Here is a 19,851-nt window from a genome sequence, read left to right as displayed (position 1 = left end):
TTCTACAAAACAGTGCACAAGAGCAACAGTTAGATATCTTCAGAACTAAATACCTTTTAAAGGAAATTATTGGCATGCTCATGCTATCAGTTTTAAATGCAAAGGAACAGCATTTATATGGACAACACATATGTTTCTGACATAAGTGCAGAACCCTAATGTGAAGCAGAGGAACATCTACCTCATTTATAAAACTAAACTTGGCAATGGGTTTAATATGACAAAATTTGACATTAAGACATTAAACTGAAAACATACTATGTAGCAACTGTGTGACAGATTGTTTTGTGTTTTCCATTGAATTGGTGGAAGAAACTGATTCCAGCGGGTTTTATGGGCTTAATTTAACCTCTTGAATATAAGCCTGAAGGTATCAGAAACATGCCTTTTATGATAGTTCTGCTGGGTGTCCAAGCCCGATTTAATTGGCAAAGGTACTGATAAAAAAAGTGCACACTGTTTGTAAAACTGTCCAGTGAATGAGGATTTAGGATTATGTTTATCATTGCTATCTTCACTAGCGATGGCAGCTCCCTTTCAGTTAGAGACAGCCACAGCTCAGCCTGCCTCCTTTGGCTGCTGGCATTTATCACTAAAGGCTGAAGTCTGCTGCCTGTAGATATGCCAATGAATATATCATTGGCCTGAACCCAGCCTCCCCATTTAGTGACTGTCAACCTACCTAAAATTAAACTTAGTTTAGCAATGTTATTTTTTGTTAGATTTTATATTTATTTTATATTTCTACATTTTGTAAATGTAAATCTTAGAAACAATGTGCAATGAAAAAGAAATATGACTGCAGTTCTTCCACAGGTTTGTACTAAATCAGTGGGTGTTAAAATAATGGATGTTTAGGATATTTTGTTGGGACATGGATAGGCATGGAGAGGAGCTCGGTGGAAACATGACTTGAGCTATCGGGGGGCGGGGGTTGGGGTGGGGTCAGGGTTAGCAGGGGCTGAGGTGAGAAAGGCTGATCCACGTACTTATGCAGGGGGCAATGGGAGATCGGCTCTGCTGGTAGCCTTTAGCGCAGCGGTTGCATGTGATACCAGTCACGCCATCTTTACAGGGACATTGGCCCGTGGTTTGGTTACAGGTTTTGCCCGCGGCGCCCACGGGATGGCAGTCACAGGCTGTGAGGAACAGACAAGAGAAGAGGTGAGACAGAGCGGGCATCAGAATGCGCGCACGCACACACACACACACACACACACACACACACACACACACACACACACACACACACACACTGCACGCTCGCACACACTGCATGCACGCATACACACACACACATATATATACACACAAAGCACAGGGAGCATAGATACACAAAAGCTGTGCAGGTCACAGTGGAGAGAGGGTCTGGGAGAGGACAGTTGAGAAGGCCGGGGGGGAGCAGGACTCATTGCCCCTTAAATCCACTGACCCTGGTTCAGCCCAGGGTAACCTGCAGTAAAAGCACCCCAACTCATTCAGTACGTGCTGATTTCACCCACTGTTAAAGCACCCAACACAATAGTTCATTTCACACCCTAATTAGAAACAGCTCCCTCTCTCATCTTTCAATATCTCTCCTCTTCCAATAAGACAGAACCTCTGCAGCAAAGGTTGCATTTCCCCCCAGCTGGAGAGGTGTGTACCATAGACGTGGAGGTGTTGAGTCATTTAATTAATGATCTATGTGCTCCAGAAGACCCTGTCAGGCACCAGAGAGCTCTGGGTCCCAGGGCCAAACCAAATTAGACCTTCTGTCTCCAGTGAACCTCTGCTTCTTCTCACTTGTCACTCACAATCCGCGCCGACCTAATTGAGTTATGCAATTTAGTCTGATTGTACATGGCTTATACTGTGAGGTTTTGTCATATGGAACAGAGAGCATAATGGTTTGGGGCTCCCTGGAAGCCCTTTCATATGCTGGGTTATTGTATGTAGGACTGCACTGATCCACAGTTTCATAACAAGAACTATTCTGCGTGGTCAGAAGAATGTATTTACAGTTGCGGTCGGCTCTCCGCGTTTGCATTTTTAGAGTTTAAGTGAGTACTCTGTTTTGACCGTCTGGTTTTGCGTAATGCTTCTGTGCTTTGACCGTTCAGCTTTGTGTAAGGCCTCTGTGCTTTCCAGAATGCCACAAGATGCCGGGGATAGCAGCTAATCGGCCCAGACTGGATTTCACATGTGAACAATCTTGGCAGGAGGACACTCAAATAAAGACTGAATAATGTTTCCCATTACTACGAGTGTGGAACACATTTCAAATGAACATGTTTGAGCTCTTTGTCAGAAATATTGCGCATTAAAAACCTGAGATATTTTTTCGCTCTGCCACAGATATACTATAAAGCTTACGTTTGAAGTTTGAACCCTGCTCCCCCATTAGGGCTACCTGCAGATTAATTTGTCAGTTGGAAGAGGTCCCAACACAAGCGAGTGTGCACCGATACAGGTGGCATTCTCTTAGCCATTCCTTACACACCCAGCCAATCTGAAGCAGAATGGCTTATTTGAAAACACGGCAAAAAAAAACAGCTTTTTGAGACTGCCTGTTATATGTGTGATTTTCACTGATCATTAATTTTAATATGCAATGTACTAATTCATGCCTTGTTCCCATGGTTATGTGCATCACATAAACATATATATTTTTCCTTAAAAGATTCCCCTACAACACTCTCTCTGGCCATTTCATGAAAATGAAAATACACAAAAAAAACTTGACATGCAAAATTGAAAGCAGTCTCATAAACCAGGCCCTCTAAAAAATAAAAAAAGGAAAACAATGAGGTCATGAAAAAAAACAATGTTTTTAAACCCCGTAACCAGAATAAGTTATTGTGGTTAATAAAGCCCTACTGTGACAATGCAAAACATATGCCCAGGGAGAAGACCAAGCGATCTCTTAAACATGCAATGCCATTAAAACAGAGAGGCTCCAGCTGTTATTTTTCTCAATTTCAAATTATACTCTTTTAAGAATTATCTGCTAAAGCAATGACAAATCGCCTCATCATGCAGGGTGGGACTGAAGTGGTTAACTAATGGAAAACACTATGCTTTGCACTCTTCCAAATTGATGGCTTCTCTTATTTTTCCTTAAGGTGGTGTTGTGAAGTCCGGATGGGTCCAAACTAGCTGAACACCACAACTGTTCATTTCTGTCCTCTCTGCCTGATCAACCAACTACTGCCCACCTAGTAACGCTGAGAATTTTTAATTTTTAATTGGCCATGTTCCAAATCACCCAAGTAATACTTGAAGCAGGGGGGCTAGTGCACCTCTTCAAGGGCAGGACAGCAACATCTGCCAACAGACGTGAACCAGTGACCACCTGACGTCATCCAGGGCATGAACCTCACTGGCTATGGGCAAACATAAACGCTTATTTGCTGATGGAACCAATGGGGGAGATCAGAGAAGCAAAGGGCTTCCCGGCCCCAGCGCTGCCTCTGAGCCGTGCAGTGTCTGATCCCCCGGACAGGTTTACGGTGGAGTTTATGGAGGAAAAGGAGAAAGCGAACTATCTGAATGGGCGGGGGTCCTCCGTAGGCCATTTAGCCTTCCGTTGCCATGGAATGAAGCTGTAAATCTAGGAAATAAAACATCAAACATTCCACACAGCTCGCAGACACATTTCAGCTTCCGTGTAAACCTCAGGGTTTTTCCTCTGCGCTTTTCCCCAACTCCTACACGAAATAGAGGATTTTCAGGGGTTCTGTTTAAAGGATAAAACCCTCCAAGCTGTATTTATGTGCTTGACTTTCTATCCAAAATCCCTAGGCAGAGATTGTTGGCACTGCTGAGCAATAAAGAGCTCGATTAACGTCAAAGAACGCCGCGTTTGCCACTCGAGAGAAACGCGGTCGGACTCAATTTCAGCGCGCGAAAATGAATGATGAATGCAGAACTCATGGGAACCATTGAGAAAAACTCGCGACAGAACATTTCTGGTTTCCGACACGATGGATCATAACATTTTAAAAATGCGTGCCTTTAACTCACTGCAAGGAGAGGAGTCATGACACAAAAACCTGTGCATGCCTCCATTCCTCCCCCCGATCTGCCGAGCCAATACGCTTTAGGAAAATGTTTAAACTGGCCCTGGAGGGGCTTCGTGCTTCACGTCGTTTGTCACCTTTCAGTAACGGCAGCAGATGCCTTGCTGTGCCTCAGCTTGAATGTAACCGAGCGCCGCAGTGAGCCTTCGGTGTAGAGTTACGATGCGTCTTAACTCTGGCACCTTTCGGGACGCGATTTACGGAAAGTGATTAGGCAGGCTGCCGGTTTTGCCGGTAACGTTCAGTGGCGTTTGAGCTCCTTGTTTCAGCGTGAGGCGATGCAGGATTAAAATGGGGGAAGGGAGGGGGTCCCTTTCGCGTGCCGTCGGATACGCGCTGTTATGGTACCGTTCCAGGCTCTGATTGCCTGTTGGCATACAGTGGCTCTGGGCACCGGACTGTGTCTCTTTCTGCAACCTACCCCTCCTCAGAACAATAACGTTAAAACCATGACTGCAGCGAGGAGCTATGCAGGTCCCCACACAATGCTTGGCTAGCTGGGGTGAATGAATGTCTGGGCTCTTTCAGGGGGCCTGGTGCGATTTCCGCTCTTGTTTGCATTTGGCAAGGTGCAAAGGATCCTGAAAGAGGCGCACAAAGCGGCCCTCTCATGTTAGGTCATTGATGGAGATGGTGAGGATGATGATGATGATGATGAACATGGTTTTTTGAAGTTCACTTTAGTGCAGGGTAGAACTGTGGTGTGGAAGAAAAAATGGAGATAAATGGGCACTGACATTCCTGGAAAGGGGATGTTTTCTCTAAAGGTAAGAGCGTTACACTGCGTTTCAGGACCTGAGCTATGGACGAGCGTTTCCGGGGTGCGCACACCCATCTAATCCTCCAGAACAGACACAGAGAGGCGAAGAGAGCAGAGGAGCGAGATGCAGAGAAGCACACACACACATGCAGGAGGCTGTCAGAGCAGGTGAAGGAGGCACGGCAGATTTCTCAGCATTCAGGCAGGGTCAGGGCCGGCGTCACAGGGCCCACAAATGCCCACCCACAACTCCTCACGTTTTTGTATCTTATACTGGAATTTTAAGTGATGCATTTTGGGTAGGGTCAGTTACTTGTTTGTCTTATTACAAAGAAGGGGATTGCTAGGGGGTGCCACTGGGACGAGAGTGTTGATTCCATATTGAATCTCAAGAGAATGGTTTGGTTTGTATCTTTCAAACCTAACTGAATACTTCAGACATGTCATTGATATAGAATGCACTGATGATGGGGGCTGGATGCAGTTTATTCTGATCCATGGAGGTTGTACTAGTTTGCACACCCTTGTCTGGCACACAGATCCAAGTTCAGCGTTCAGAACGAATCCCTCAAGATCTCTGGCACAGTTCATTGTGAAACCACTGCGCTCTGGTGGAATTCTCTATTTCAACCAAATGACTTCCAATAAAGTGATTGATTATAAAGGCCTGCCTCCTATTGGCTTGACTCACAGGCAATAATCCCCTCAGACAAAATGCATCACTCAACCCCTAGTTCTCTTTCAGCCTCAAAAAAAAAAAGCTTGAGCATGAGGCATGACCACTAAAAGAATCAAGTCTTGTTTGTATGAGATGGAATGGAATGTTAAACGCCCACACACAGAGGGTTCCGCAGGCATGGAGCATGATGGTTAATGTCATGTGCGGTCCATGCAGTGGCAAACCCCCGGCCGCGCGGTCAGTCTGCAGAGCCAGCAGAGTCCGATGAGAGCTCAGCATGCGATATGGCTGAGGATGTTAGTCAGAGGTCTCCTTGCTTCTCTTGTCTTTCGTCACGAAGGCTCGCTGTCACTATCTGTCTGAATCATTCCGTGAGGAGATCCCACACCCCTCTCCAAGGCCTGACGGACGCAGGAGAGAACCACTCCACTGACCTGCTGTTCCTCTCTTTCCGCTGCTCTTTCCGCTGTTTCCCACCATTCATCTAGTCTCATTCACTTAGCGGCAAGAGGCAAGCACAGACTTCCCACATATTTCATACTAAATGAGCTGGCAGTGACTCACCATTTATCCAACCCATTACAGTGACTCCAAGCTCATGCTAAAATTACTCTTTTTCAACCTCCCCTTGAATAAGGTGGAGATTCGGTTGCTGCATGGAATTAGTGGTAGGGAGAGTGGGTGGGGGCAGGGCGGTTGCAGGGTCCTGGGAGGTGGGGTGGGGGGGTTGGAGGGGGGGGATTAGGGGTGGGGGTTACGCCCTACCTTTGCAGGCCTTCCTGTGGGAGATGGGTTTGGACATGTCCCGGTAGTAGCCCTCCTTGCAGTAGTGGCAGTGGCGGCCGGCCGTGTTGTGGCGGCAGTTGAGGCAGACGCCGCCGCTCTTCCTCCCGGACAGCTTGTACAGCTCCATGTTGAAGCGGCAGCGCCGGGCGTGCAGGTTGCAGTGGCAGGCTGTGGGGAGACACAGGAAACACACACACAGACCACCCTTACTGCCTCCATCTCATCAGCCACTGTCCTCATATTCTCAGAATCTTCCACCATGTATTCTCAACACAAGGGCCGGTTAGAATCTTCCACCACAGATTCTTAACACACAGACCACACAGCCAGCTCTGTGCATTCCACACTAAACATTTTTCTTTGACCATTGTTGACACTACAAGTGTTCTGATTGGCTGGCTCATTACGATTGTCCCTGAAGGAGCATGGTCTAAAGCAAGACATCACTACCAATGCACAGGAATGCAGACCAACCAGAACCTCCTTGTCAGAAGACAGAAAGTATGCTGGAGCTGAATATCTGGTCATAATAGAATATCTGTGGTATTACTGTCTGAACTCCAGACATTACTAACTATGTTACCACATTTATATTCTAGACAGACGACTGTACCCAAAGCAAATAGCAATAGCTAGAATAGGATTTTAATTTCCTATCTCAGCAGGAAATAAAATGTCCTGCACCTAGATACATTAGGTGTGTTCCTCTCTGGATTTGAACACACAACCTCCAGAACTGTCAATCCCAGTGCTCTAATCATTACCCTTGCCACATGTTCTTGAAGACATTCCAAGAAGCATAACGTGTAGAGCACAGGCGTGGAACACAGAATTGTGAATGGGAATGAATTAGTTCCCGATCAGTCACACTGCTACTGCTGGGTGTAATGAATGAGAGTTTTGCACATTCACACACATAATTAAACCTGTTAGACACCTGTCCGGAATCTCCTGATTCTGAAAAACCTTTACACAAGATGTCTACAGGGGGTGTGATGTTGGAAAACAATCATAACTCTGACAGCACCATATTATTACTTTGTGTGGTTATTTTTCAACATTAAAAATATAAAATGATTATCTTTTCAGACTCACCCAATAGAGCCAGAATGTTCAGATTTGTACTTGGGATATTTGGTATTTTGTTGAATAATAATCAACAGTTCATCTAGTTATAATTTTCTTTTTAAATACATCTACTGGTGGGAGGTTGTGTTACTAAGATTCTCTGGAACAAATCCACACCATTACAAGATGAACTCCAAATAAAATGTTTTGTTTGTGCATACCAAGCAGGAAAGTCAATGGTCTTTACAAGGCATATGTCTAAAAGGGTGGTACAGACAGTTTCCCTTGGTTTCTTTTTCACACAGAATGCAAAATGCACTTAAGAGCTTTAGTTTATGTAACTTTGTTACTGTATGTTCAATTTGTCAGTTTGAGAATAGACCACCTAAAGCATCTGATAGCATATGGCTATTTTCATTATGAAATATCACCTGAAATGTAAACCGAAGTGGGAAATTTAATTTGGTGCTGTTGTCTCGTGTTTGCCGTGTCATTGCTTTCTTTCCATCTCACCCGTCTGGGCTGAAATAATTGCCCCAAGATTGCCGTGTGAAAGAGCGCTGTAATTAAAACATACTTTAAATGCATCACAGCAAAGCAGTGTATTTTTTCAACTGACATCACTGCATTTGTTCAAATATTTCACTGAGAAACAATGGCTTATTAAAACGGATGGTTTGGGTGCCTTTGAATGCTCAGGTTTCAGTGATCTGTGCAAACGAATGCTGCTCTTTTCTCTCCATCTGATTGTGGTTGGAACCTTTGCAAACCAGTGATGTCAGCTTGAAATAAAAGGATTTCCATCTTTTCCCATTGATTAGAAAGGGTTTTCCTTTTGGGTTCTACAGCAGTCATCCACCCCCCCCCATGATAAACGGCTGCCTGATTTTCAAAACGTTATCTGACCCAGCTGGCAGTGTGCTGACATTACAGAGGAGGTTCTGAACGGCAGGGTGAGCGGGCGTTATTGCCCGAGCTGTTCTCAGCCTCTCTGAATGGCCCCTGCGCTATCACCAGCCCACATCCCTCTTTAGCCTTCCTAATCAATCTGCTAATTGTCCCGGAGAGCCGTGCGCTCGAGTGCTGATAAGCTCCTCCCGAAACCATTCAGCCCAGGATATCTTTCTAAGCACTGGTCACGCATGAATTTCACTGTGCCCCGGCGTGCCAGAGATGGCTGTGATCTGAGAACCTGGTGATTTAAACTGGAGTCAAATGGCTTCCACTGGCAATCCATCTCTCCTCCATGCTCTACAATACCCTGGTTTGAGATTGTATACATCCAGTATAACAGGGCTTATCAATGTCGCTTGATAACCTGAAGCAGTATCTACCGCACCTCAGGGTGCACAGACTGACAATGTTGAAATTGTTACGCTGGCCTCAGGAGAATGTATGACTCTTGTATGTATTCTGTGTTTCAAGTCTAACATACCCCAACACACACACATACACACACACACACACACACATACACCCCACCCTACACACTTAGATTGCATGCATTTAGAAACACATACACTCACGCACCCCCTACGCTCCCAACGCAGACACACTCACGTCTCCCAATGCACACACACCCTCACGCTCCCAACACACGCACAGAACAAGTATACCATGCCTTCTCACCACACATACGCACGAATACCCTCCCAACACACGCACAGAACACCTCCAGAAGACAAAGAATAGGATCAGCACTAGGGTCCTAAAGATAAACTAAGAAAATACTTTGAGTCAGCTTCTCTGCACTGTATGGCGATCGGTGGATTTCAGCAGCGAAACAGTGCAGGTAAGACACAGCTGTTTGCACCTCCACTGCTTCAGCAGAAACACCTGTAATTATCATGGATGCTGCGAGCTGAGAATGTACTGAAAAGTGTAATATCACACTGTGTAGTCCTCCCAGATTCATTAATAATCAAGCAAGGTGTTTTCAGCACTAGCAGGGGCTTTCGCCACATGATGCATATGCCCAGCCTGGTTTGAACTCAGGTGTATCTTTATCAGATGCTATCCAATAAGGGTAGTGATGAAATAGGTGTTTGTGGATGAAACTACTGTCCTGCCCCAAAGTGACTTGCTGGCACGGACACATGACGTGACAGCAGCAGTAATCTCAAACGAACAATCGCAGGACACAGTTTTGGATTTGGAGCCCTGTTACGCCTCCATGGTTGCTAAAATGATAAATAATCGTAAGACCTTGCTAGGTGCAGATTAGGCTTCAGACACACCACAAAGGCCAGGCAATGTCAAATTGGCACTCGCCCGTGCTGGGCCTGTCAGCACCCCCGGGCTGCAGGTCACCTTAACACCCAGAGGAATCCCAGGCCCGCGCCCGTGACACACGAGCTATCAGCACAGAGCACTCAAACCACTCAGCGGGTGGGAAAGATCCGCTCCGTCCCTCAGGGACGAGACTAAAGTCAACCAGCCGTCTCCCAGCTCAACCCTACAAGGGCCGCCAGGGTTTGTGGTTTCTAGAGAAATTCCAGGAATTTAAGGGAGAGACAGGGTGAAAGTGTGTTTGAGTGTGTATGTGTGCACGCGTGTGTGTGTGCGCATACGCATGCAGGCGCATATCTGCATGAGAGTGGGCAGAAGGTCAGCAGCTTAACATTGATGTTACTACCAGCTTGTAGAACGAACACCTGCTTATTGAAGAATCAAACACGTGAGCAGGGTTCTCATGTTCCCTCAGAGTTATTCTACACTGGGCAAAGTGGCTGTGAATCTGCACATTTCGAAATACGTTCACTTTCATCCAGACTCAAGCAAACCACAGTGCCCTTTATCCCTAACATTTAAGAAATTAATCATTTCAAAATATAAAAAGCAAGCATTCGAGCAATTGAATTCCAGTGGTGGAAACTTCTGAAGAATGCTGTGTAGGAAATCGGAAAATACACTTGTCTGACATTATTCAAAATTGTGAGTGAAGCATGTACACAATTAGACCGAATTATACATATGATGCATTTGGACCAAATCCAGCGGTCAGTCTAACTTGTAACGTGCTGCAATTTGCCACCATATGGGCATACATATTTATACATCCTTGAGTATATGAACATATTGTAGTCACCTACAGCAATGTCTGATATGTGTGGGCTGTACACTGCAGAGTGGCTGTACTGCATCAACAGGAATGTTCTGCTTATTTAAGAGGCAAAAAAAAATTCAGTTAAATTATCACTCCCCCTAAATCATTTTACATCTCACTGCTTTAAGCCCATAATAATAGTTGCCCTTATCATTAGTGCCTAACACCAGCCAAATCAAACATGGCTCTCCGCTCCTAAGTGCATGGGATCTGAAGGAAAGTCAATATTTACGCCTGTGTGCCGTTAATAGACATGCCGTATTCTCTCAGACGTATAGGCGGCAATATGCTCGTGTTCAACACTCACTTTAATTGCCCAACGTTTCCAAACAGCTCATCGTTAAATTTTTACTGAACCACGCTGCTTACAGTAAATAATCTCACGTAAGATTTTCCTCTGTGAGACGGCTTTAGCATGTGATGTCTTGTTTTGCCCATATATGGCTGGGAAATCCTTGAGTTTCTCGTTAAAATGGGAGTGTGGATTTAACACGTTTTCAACCAATTATATGCATTATTCAGTATATACAATAAAGATTCTTTTCCATATACTGTCAAGAGAAGTCCTATAAGACTGTATCATAAATGTTGCATGAAGGTCTTCATAAACCCTGCATATACAGAAGCAAAATAATGACTCTATGACAGCATAATTGCTGAATAACGCCTACACAGGGCGTGTGTGAAACAAGCCAAGACCCCTTATGTGAAACATGCCAAAAACAGCAGGGTTTTCCTCTCTTTCTTTCTCACTTTCTTTAAAATTCCTAATTCCCTCTCAGACCTTACAGGACAACAAGTGGATTGCAGCTGCATATGTAAGCTTGCAGATACCACTGTTCTCTATGCATCACCCTACAGAGGGCCTTTGTCATTTCACTTTGACCAAGCTACATACTTAAACTTTGAGTTTAAGTTACAGTGCTATATCTGACCTGGACTGATTTCAGTCTTGTTTGTAATCTGTGCATTTTTGTGCACACATTTGTACACATATTAGAAACGAGTGATAGGCAGCTTGTTGCTAAGCGATGCTCCTGTGCATTTCGAATACGGTAGTGGACAATCTGCTTAAACCAACAACCAGTGAATTTACCATAACAACACAAAAGTACAGCTTTTAAATCTGCTGTAGAACTTCCTCATACCTCTGATGCTGTTCCTCCATGTTATTCAGCCCAATTTCTTTTCAGTAAAAGATATTATTGAATTGGCCACTGAGCCAGATGCAGTCTTACATTTTTATGGTTTATGAAAGAAGCTTGGCCTATGCCAGCTTTGTAGGCTACTATTCCACACAGCTGGGAGCACCTAACAAGGCTTTAGAGTTGCATTATTCACTCCACTTGCTGTAAAGCTGGATATTGGAAACTGTACAGGATTATTCAAGCACCCCATCACAACCTTTACTACTCTGGTGATAAGTGCTAAGCTACATGAATGCTAAAATCATACAACTTTACATATGCATGCTTTAAAGTTTATATCTGTTTATTGCACACGCTACTTGGTCCCTGTCAATTAGCAGTTATAACCATTTAAGACTGAAAGCATCACGCAAGTGCTACGTGCATAATACTATGGAGGCTTTAACATGGACTTTAGATGAAGTGTTAGTGCAATATTCACATTATCCACATGGATATTGATCCATCAATAAAAACTTTGGGTTTTATCAAAGGAAGGAAAATGGTAAAGTCTGCACCAAGAGAAAGTGGACAGACTGATCACTGCTGATCATCACTTACGTATGCGTACATTCACAACTGTGAATCGGGGGCAGTGCCGAACATGTCCTGCTGCGCTGCACAACGTGGGCCGCGGCAGAAAAGCAGATGCAGACGCAGGCGCAGAAAAGCAGACGCAGGCGCAGACGCAGGCGCAGGCGCAGGCGCAGACGCAGAAAAGCAGACGCAGGCGCAGACGCAGGCGCAGGCGCAGACGCAGAAAAGCAGACGCAGACGCAGGCGCAGGCGCAGATGCCCCTGAGGGTGTCATTAACGGCAAGCTGTTGGACCCACTGCGACGGCTCTGCTCCAGCTTTGTTCTCTTCTCCAGACAGTTTCGACATTTTCCTATAATAAATACTTCAATGGCACATTTTCGAGGACAGCCGCTATTTTGGATGGAGCAACAACAAAAGCCTTGGGTACGAGCCCCGGAGATGATGGATCGCTCCGTGAGTTTCCGGAATGCTTTTGATGCCTCTCAGGACGTGTAAACGTTTGAAACTGCGATGTATGGAGACTTCCCTTGTTTGAAAAGCTTAATTGGATTTTTCCTATGTTGTCTGACTATAATTGATCACCTTGGCATTGCATTAACACATAAAACCAGGCACCAGAAAGAAATGTATTAGGATTATATTCTTTGATCATACAAAATTGAATGGACAAGGCCCAGGAATCAACTAAAAAACAATCAGTTTTGACAAGGGTAATAGTGCGTGTAATGTGTTTTTAATAAGACTGGCATTGAAAGCGGTGGCTTTGAGCAGCACGGTCTGAGAACAGAACAGACTATTTCATTTCAGTGTTTCATTTACACTGATGCAAAACCCTGTATCTCCAGTGCAAATGTCCCAATAACATCTATCTCATCAACCCAATTCCCCACCCTCAGTTTCTCAAAAAAGAATTTAGCTCTAGAGAACATTAACACTTTTCTTTAGAACTGATTTACACATTACTATCACATTCATAAGAACAGCATGTCATCTATGGTCTCACAGAACACAGTGTACATTACAGCTTTGTTGGTTTGGTGTCAGAGTTTTTATCTGTTGTAATAATTGGCTGTAAATAATTATGAATGCTGCAATGTAGCCTTATGGATGTTAATGCATGTTGTTACGTCATCTTAGTAGTGATTAGGAAGGCTTTATGTAGTCTACAGAGGAGACTTACTCCTTGCTTTGTATTTAAAGTCTGATTCACAGCTGCGGTGCAATTTATCCCCTGGGGTCTTCATTCCATTGTTGAAAAATTGAGAGAAGGGGGAGGAGTTGGCCTGGCCCTGTTATGTTTGGGACGCACTCTTGCACAGAGAGAGCAGGGTGGGCGATGGAGCCCTGGGCGTTCCCGCGGGTTTAGGGTCAGACCACCACGGAAGCCTCGAGCTACAGGGCCGTTGCCATCTGGGTGGGGCTCTGGCGTTCCGGGACACAGCCAGCGCAGACACGGGGCGCAGAAAGCCTGGCCAGGAACGCAGAGCAGAGAGCGCTCAGAGAGAACACCTAAAAACCAGAGGGCCAGTCAGGGCCGTTCAGCTGTTTCATCACGACCAGCCAGCGGCGCGTCTACAGCCCTTGACCTGCAGTGACCTGCACCTGCCCGGCGATGCAACACATCAATCACCTCGACATTAACCCTTCAAGTCCCAACCAAACAATTTCCACAGCCACCACCGTTACAGGGAAGGTGAGATTAGTGGAAAGTCTATGTAAATCGAACCTGATGTGGTGTGGCTTCAATTGGTATCCCTTCATTTTTACAGATAAATACATAATTCTCTTATCTTTGAGACAAACTTGAGGATCAGTATGAGACCTTTCACACCCCTAATCATATATGTTTAACAGATAAGTACTGATTCTTTGATGCTGCCGTAAGAACAACAGTTCAGCACTATGTGAATGTCGGTGACTCAATTTAGAAAAAATGCTCATATTTATCAGTGCCATACTTGTTTTAAACATACTTTTTATACAGTTACACTCATTTGTCTCCAATGGAAGTTTCCACTGTGTACATGCATGATCCAGAACTCAAATTATGCAGACTATAACATTTTCTGCTTTTCCATATATCTCTTAAGCAGATAAAATGATAGAAAATGGGGTTCAGTCATGGAGAGAAGTTTAATGATACAATGGTTTTCCTGAAATAATGCTAGTGACGTAATGCTTTTTTGAAATTAAGAACTGCAATAGCACATTGAAACAGATCCAAGTCTCATTACAGAGCATGCTGTAGTATGTAAGACTGTTCCCAAGGAGAATTACTGAAGATAAGGCCACACTGTTCTCATCAGTTTAGCTGTGGCACTGGTCATCTTTCATGTGTTACCTCATGGATAAAAGGCAAAAGACACTGCACATTCTGCAGCCTTCACATTACAGCAGGTTCGCAGGAAATTTTATTCAGAGCAAATTACATCGTTTACGTATTTTTACTTATCAATTCATACCGCTTGACATTTACTGGGGTAGTGCTGGAAAGGCACTAGGGCCTCACCCGTGGAATTGACCCAGCAACCTCTGGGCCACAAGGAGCTCATGCCTCCAGAGAGAAGCCCACCTGATATCCAGCCTAAAGCATGTCCACAAACTGCTAGCATTACAAGCAGCCATGCTGCAGAGCTTGCAACAGAAGAATTCCTCGAAGTTCAGACTTTAGCCATGAAAGCTGCCCAGTGAATATGAAAAAACTGCTGAATTCCAAAAGGTGGTAAAGGAAACTGTCCTGCAGACAGTTCATCATGTGTCAAGACATCCCAGTGTGGAAAGCCTCAGGCTGAAACATGTAGTATTCCACACTCAGCTCTTCCATCCTGTGCACTGTGTCTGATTGGCCATCTTCCTGTCAGTCACACACACCTCCAGGCAAGGGGCACAGAAGGGAAAAAAACGTGAGGATATTTAGCCTCTGTGATTGGGCCATGGCTCAGAAGGTCACCCTATCACAAGTAAGCACTGACCAATGGCTGAGCAATCACTATGTCATATCCCACAATGAAATAAGCACATTCTTTCCAGACTGAGAAGTCTCTGAGATCTAATTATCACATACATCTGCTGGGCTAGCTTACGGAAAGGCATGTCTTTCAGAAAGGGATCTGTCATATATGTTACACATGCTGTTCCTGCACCTCCTGTGACTCCTTTCATTTCTCTTCATCTATTCAGCCCACACTTTGGCAGGAAGGTCAGGCCTACATTGTAACAGCCATTAAAAGCCCTACATTGCCTCTAGTCTAAATAGGCCTTTCCTATGTTAACAGCCCTGGCGTTCTGCTTAGCAACAACAAAAGGCTGCTTAATGGCTTCCCGCTTCCTGCGCTAACGTGGTTCTAATAGCTGCCTGCCCTCTCGTCGCGCGGCTCTGTGTGGCCGACACGCCCTCCTCACTGGCCTGATGAATGGGCACTAAATGCTCAGGAAAGGCATGTCTTCACCGTGCTGTGATGTAATGGGGGCATTTTACGAGTGGTGTCCTGTGATCTCTCAGGGATATATTAGCTGAGCAATCAGGCCTTTGTGTGGCATTGATGAGCAGCTCCCAGTATAGCGCAGTTGCTGGGCAAAAGTGGAACACTTTCTCCGGACAAAAACAAGGACTCGGAGTCACCTGTGCCATAAAAATTCCATGGCTGATTGGCTGATGAGCCTGATTGATGTGAGGGTGGCCCCTCCTCCCTCCACTGGACACTGCATGCTGATTGGCTGAAGAACAACACTGCTGCCAGTTAATCAGTATTATCGCTAAACACCAACAGCACATTAATGTGAAGATTATTGTGAAGATAATAGCTACTGGCAGCTCCATTTGTCCCTTGGAGCTACTTTCATCGCATTTTAAATTGGACACAACTTTAAGACTGAACGATACTGTATTCTACTCAACCGAGTTTGTGAAACATCTTCCTGGTTGGTTTTTCTCCAAGGCAGCTGTGCATCGTTCTGCTCTCTGCCAGGATAAAGTCATTTCAGCTTGAGAAGTTGTGCTAAATTCTCTGTTAGCTGTGATCCTGAACAAAGAGAAAAATGTAGCACTGAGGAACAAAAAATTTAAATAATGAACCACTATACAATCAATATTCACATTGACAACCCCCCCCCCCCACCCCCCCAAATATCCTGGGTCTGATACCAATGACAACATGCTCATTTTATGATCTTTTCCTTAAACGATGCCCAGGCTTTGCAGTCTGGCCACCCTGCCTCTGTTTTCTCTGGAAAAAAGGCAGTTCCCATGTCCTGTGATCATCTGAAGCTTCCGAGAATCTTATGACCCAAGCCATACTCCTGCTAGGAGGTATCTGTGAGAGAAATACAGCCACACAATCAGCGCCAGCAAATCTGCATCCTGCACAATTGTAGCTAACTCGGGTAATCACTTCAAACACAACTTAATGAAATTTGATGAAGATATTACGCTGTTATTTCACCAATAGCTCAGTCAGGTAATATTACTGAGCTTCTTGGCAGTATTAAGAAAAACAAGCAAAGCCTGACGATTAAAGCGTTGGCTTAACCCTTCGGGCAGGGAACATATTCTGTCTTGTCTTTCTTCCGCAGAGAGAAAAGCATCAGACAGCAAATCTCTGCAGCTCTGTGCCAGGGCTGTGTTATACAATCATCTTATCAAAGCTGAACGTCAGACCGGTCAAAGAGATGCCTTGTTTTGTATACCTTCAAGTGTTTTAAAGGGTGCTGAAAACCACAGTGCATTGAGAGCTTATTTAGCAGATCTTTGCTGGGTAGGCAACAGCCCCACAGCATTTACTGAATGCAACTCATTGGGAGTGGTGAAAAGATGGACCCTAAGGTGACAGGCATTTAATTGCATTCCCATACGCTGCTGATTTCAGCATTTGTCTTGAGACCGACTACAGCTACATTAATCACACATCACACATGTGCAATGCTGTTCATGTGAGTAATCGCTATACAGGTGAATCTAACCAGCACTTAACCAATCCATATTGCCTGAAATAATCCCTCATACTGTTTTATAATAAAGATGAAGGCATGCTGTCAATCAGCATTTGTCCTTACCTTTGATTCGCAAATGAAGATAAACCCACAGTGACGCTGCAAAAGCAGTATGCTCTGGAGTGTCCAAAATTTCCTTTGTCAATGGGACACGGAGAAGCCTGCTCTGATTTGACCCGACTTTGCATGCCATTTATTAGAACAAAGGCATCACACACTTCTGCGGGGTGTTTTATCTAAAAATGCTGTTTGATGGTAAGACAAAGATCTCCCACGTGCAGATGGATAAGTTCCTGACATCTGTTGGAAATCTCCAGCGGTCGGAGCAAACAGGTTTCTGAAACATTACAGAAATCTCTGGGTGCTGGAGGATAAGTCTCCAGGTGCTGGGGGATAGTGCTCCCCCGCTACAGATGCCATCGCCCCATTTCACCTCTTATTTCTCTTCAAGGTTTATTTATTTCATCTTTGGTTGACTTTAATAACAAGCCTTCACACTGTTCCACTGGAAAAGCAACCACTGACAACCACTCACTCAAGTTATAAGGCAAGGACATCACTTCAAGTTGGGCAGAACAGGACAGGCAGAAGCTAGGCATGACCTAGGTCATCAAGTTTTGTTGATCATCAAGTTTTTCTTGTCTCGATTATGATATGACACACCATCCATACATTGCACAGGTTCCATGGAAATGCTGAAGCACCAAATTAAGAAAACTGACCGCTTAATAGTAATATTTAACGGAAGATTAATATGAAATGATTTCCATTGAAAATGCACCATAACAAACAAAAATTGATTGTTGATGACACTGTTCTGTGTCTCACTCAGAGCTGATGAAATCTACAGAGGACAGAACACCAGCGATGCAAATAACACTGCTGTGAGTGTAAATGTGTGGCTGCTCTGTTCTGTTCATTCTTAGTCAGACTTTCTGTCTCTTGTTCCTCAAACCTTTGAGTGCCCAGTTTTTATCGGTCAATCTTGTTAAATTGCTTAATAATCTATCAGTCAGCAAAATTATTCTCAGGGGGGGAAATTTGCCTAGTGGAGAACAATAAAACGCACCATTAACCTGTAGACCCGTTCATTAACCTATGAGGAGTTATTTTTTTCAAATGGGGTGGGAAAAGAAGAATCACTCTACAACATAATACCCTTGAATGGATGGATGAAATGTTGAGAATAAGATGTTAAAACACTAAATGCATTTTGCACAGCATTTAGACATAAAAGCAAATAGTGTTCATCTTTTGACAAGGTTCAGCTTGTTTGATCTGGCATAACAGACTACTCAAATTCACACAAATTCACCACTCTGTAATAAACATTTTTATCATACTTTTTGATACCATTGGTTGCACTTCTATAGCTCATGTGTAATTGCCTCATAAATGGTCTTTGCATAGGAGGAAAGGCGTTTCTCTTCAGGGGTGGGCCTAGCTGATGTCCCGGGGAAATGAGGACCGTTCAAACGGCCACGCACTGTCACGCCGTGAGTTACGGGCCCCTGCGGCAACATCAAGGGACTCTACAAGGAGCGTTGAGCAGCACGCCCGAGCAACAACGGAAGCCGTGAACCGCTCCGCCTGCCGCACTGGAGGCATTCGCGGGAGGCTTGAGGTGAAAAATGATATCTGCCCTGATTGTTTCGTGCGCTCTGTGCTCCAGTAGGCACCGGTCCAGCCCTCAGAGACATGCAGGGAGTTTTTGACTCACTGCCACATGTCCAGCGCATCGTCTCCCTACCCCCCACCCCCCTGTTGTGCGGTGGGAGAGAACAAGAAGCTGACCGGTGGTAAATTAAAGGGGCGGGTGACGATCCATCCTCCTTTGACATGTTTATGGTCGTTTTTTTTTTTTCCCTCTCTCCACGCGGCCATTTGTAACCACGCAAACTCCTGCTGTCAAAATGTCATTGCCCTGTTTTTTTTCCCCTTCAATGGTGGGCCGCGCTTTTTTCATCCTTACCCAGGAGCGGAAGCTCCAGCGAGGTTCTCTAGCCTGCTAGTCATGTGGAACCTGCACTCCTCTTGTGTTTTTTCTATATATACAGTGAATTGTGCCTGTCTTTCAGGATGGATTGCTTCTGTCTATCAGAGTTGGTTGCTCATGTCTTTCAGTGTGGATTGCTCCTGTCTATCATGGCATGATATTTCCAGTCATTGTTGACAAATAACACAGCTCATGAATGCAGGTCTGAGCCGTGTGACCCAGCCTGTACTCAGAACAAGCATTTTAGCAGGCTGAGCCACTCAGGAGCCCCTAGCTCAACTTTTCAACAAGTATTCATAGTACTATTTAAGGCATAATTCACTTGGGCAAGACCAGGATAAAAAAAACTCATTTCTGAGGACAACCTTTTGTGGACTGTGCCATCATCCGGTTTTTGCTCAGTAATCTGTCTGGACCTGCAATACTTTGCAGAATATTTCTGTGTCATTTGTGGTTTGCGGCATAAATCTGGAGGATTCACGTCCCTGCTTTCATGTGGGTTTTAAAAACTTGAGCTTGGGTGTAGGAGGATTCAGTAGCACAATGCAACCAGCCTGACCAATCAGTAATTATCATGTGAGAGGAGAGGGCAGGATCTTCCCAACGGGATCTGAACACAAAGTTACACGCTCGCCTGTGGAAAGGACCGGAACCCAATGACCTCCTGTGCCTGATAGCCA

General features: G+C 44.8%; 1 protein-coding gene across 1 annotated transcript in view; it reads right to left on the bottom strand.

Moving 5' to 3' along the window:
- The window catches only part of LOC118794974 (netrin-1-like), a 50,314-nt gene that overhangs the window by 15,816 nt on the left and 14,647 nt on the right, over positions 1–19,851 (bottom strand). The window contains exons 2-3 of the mRNA XM_036553284.1: positions 6,266–6,454; positions 990–1,139 (exon numbers count right to left, since the gene is read on the bottom strand). Of these exons, the coding sequence (XP_036409177.1) occupies positions 990–1,139; positions 6,266–6,454 (339 nt within the window). The remainder of the gene's footprint in view (positions 1–989; positions 1,140–6,265; positions 6,455–19,851) is intronic.

The sequence above is a fragment of the Megalops cyprinoides genome, chromosome 19 (assembly GCF_013368585.1).
Source record: "Megalops cyprinoides isolate fMegCyp1 chromosome 19, fMegCyp1.pri, whole genome shotgun sequence".
Lineage (NCBI taxonomy): Eukaryota > Metazoa > Chordata > Actinopteri > Elopiformes > Megalopidae > Megalops > Megalops cyprinoides.
This window is presented reverse-complemented; position numbering and strand designations above follow the sequence as displayed.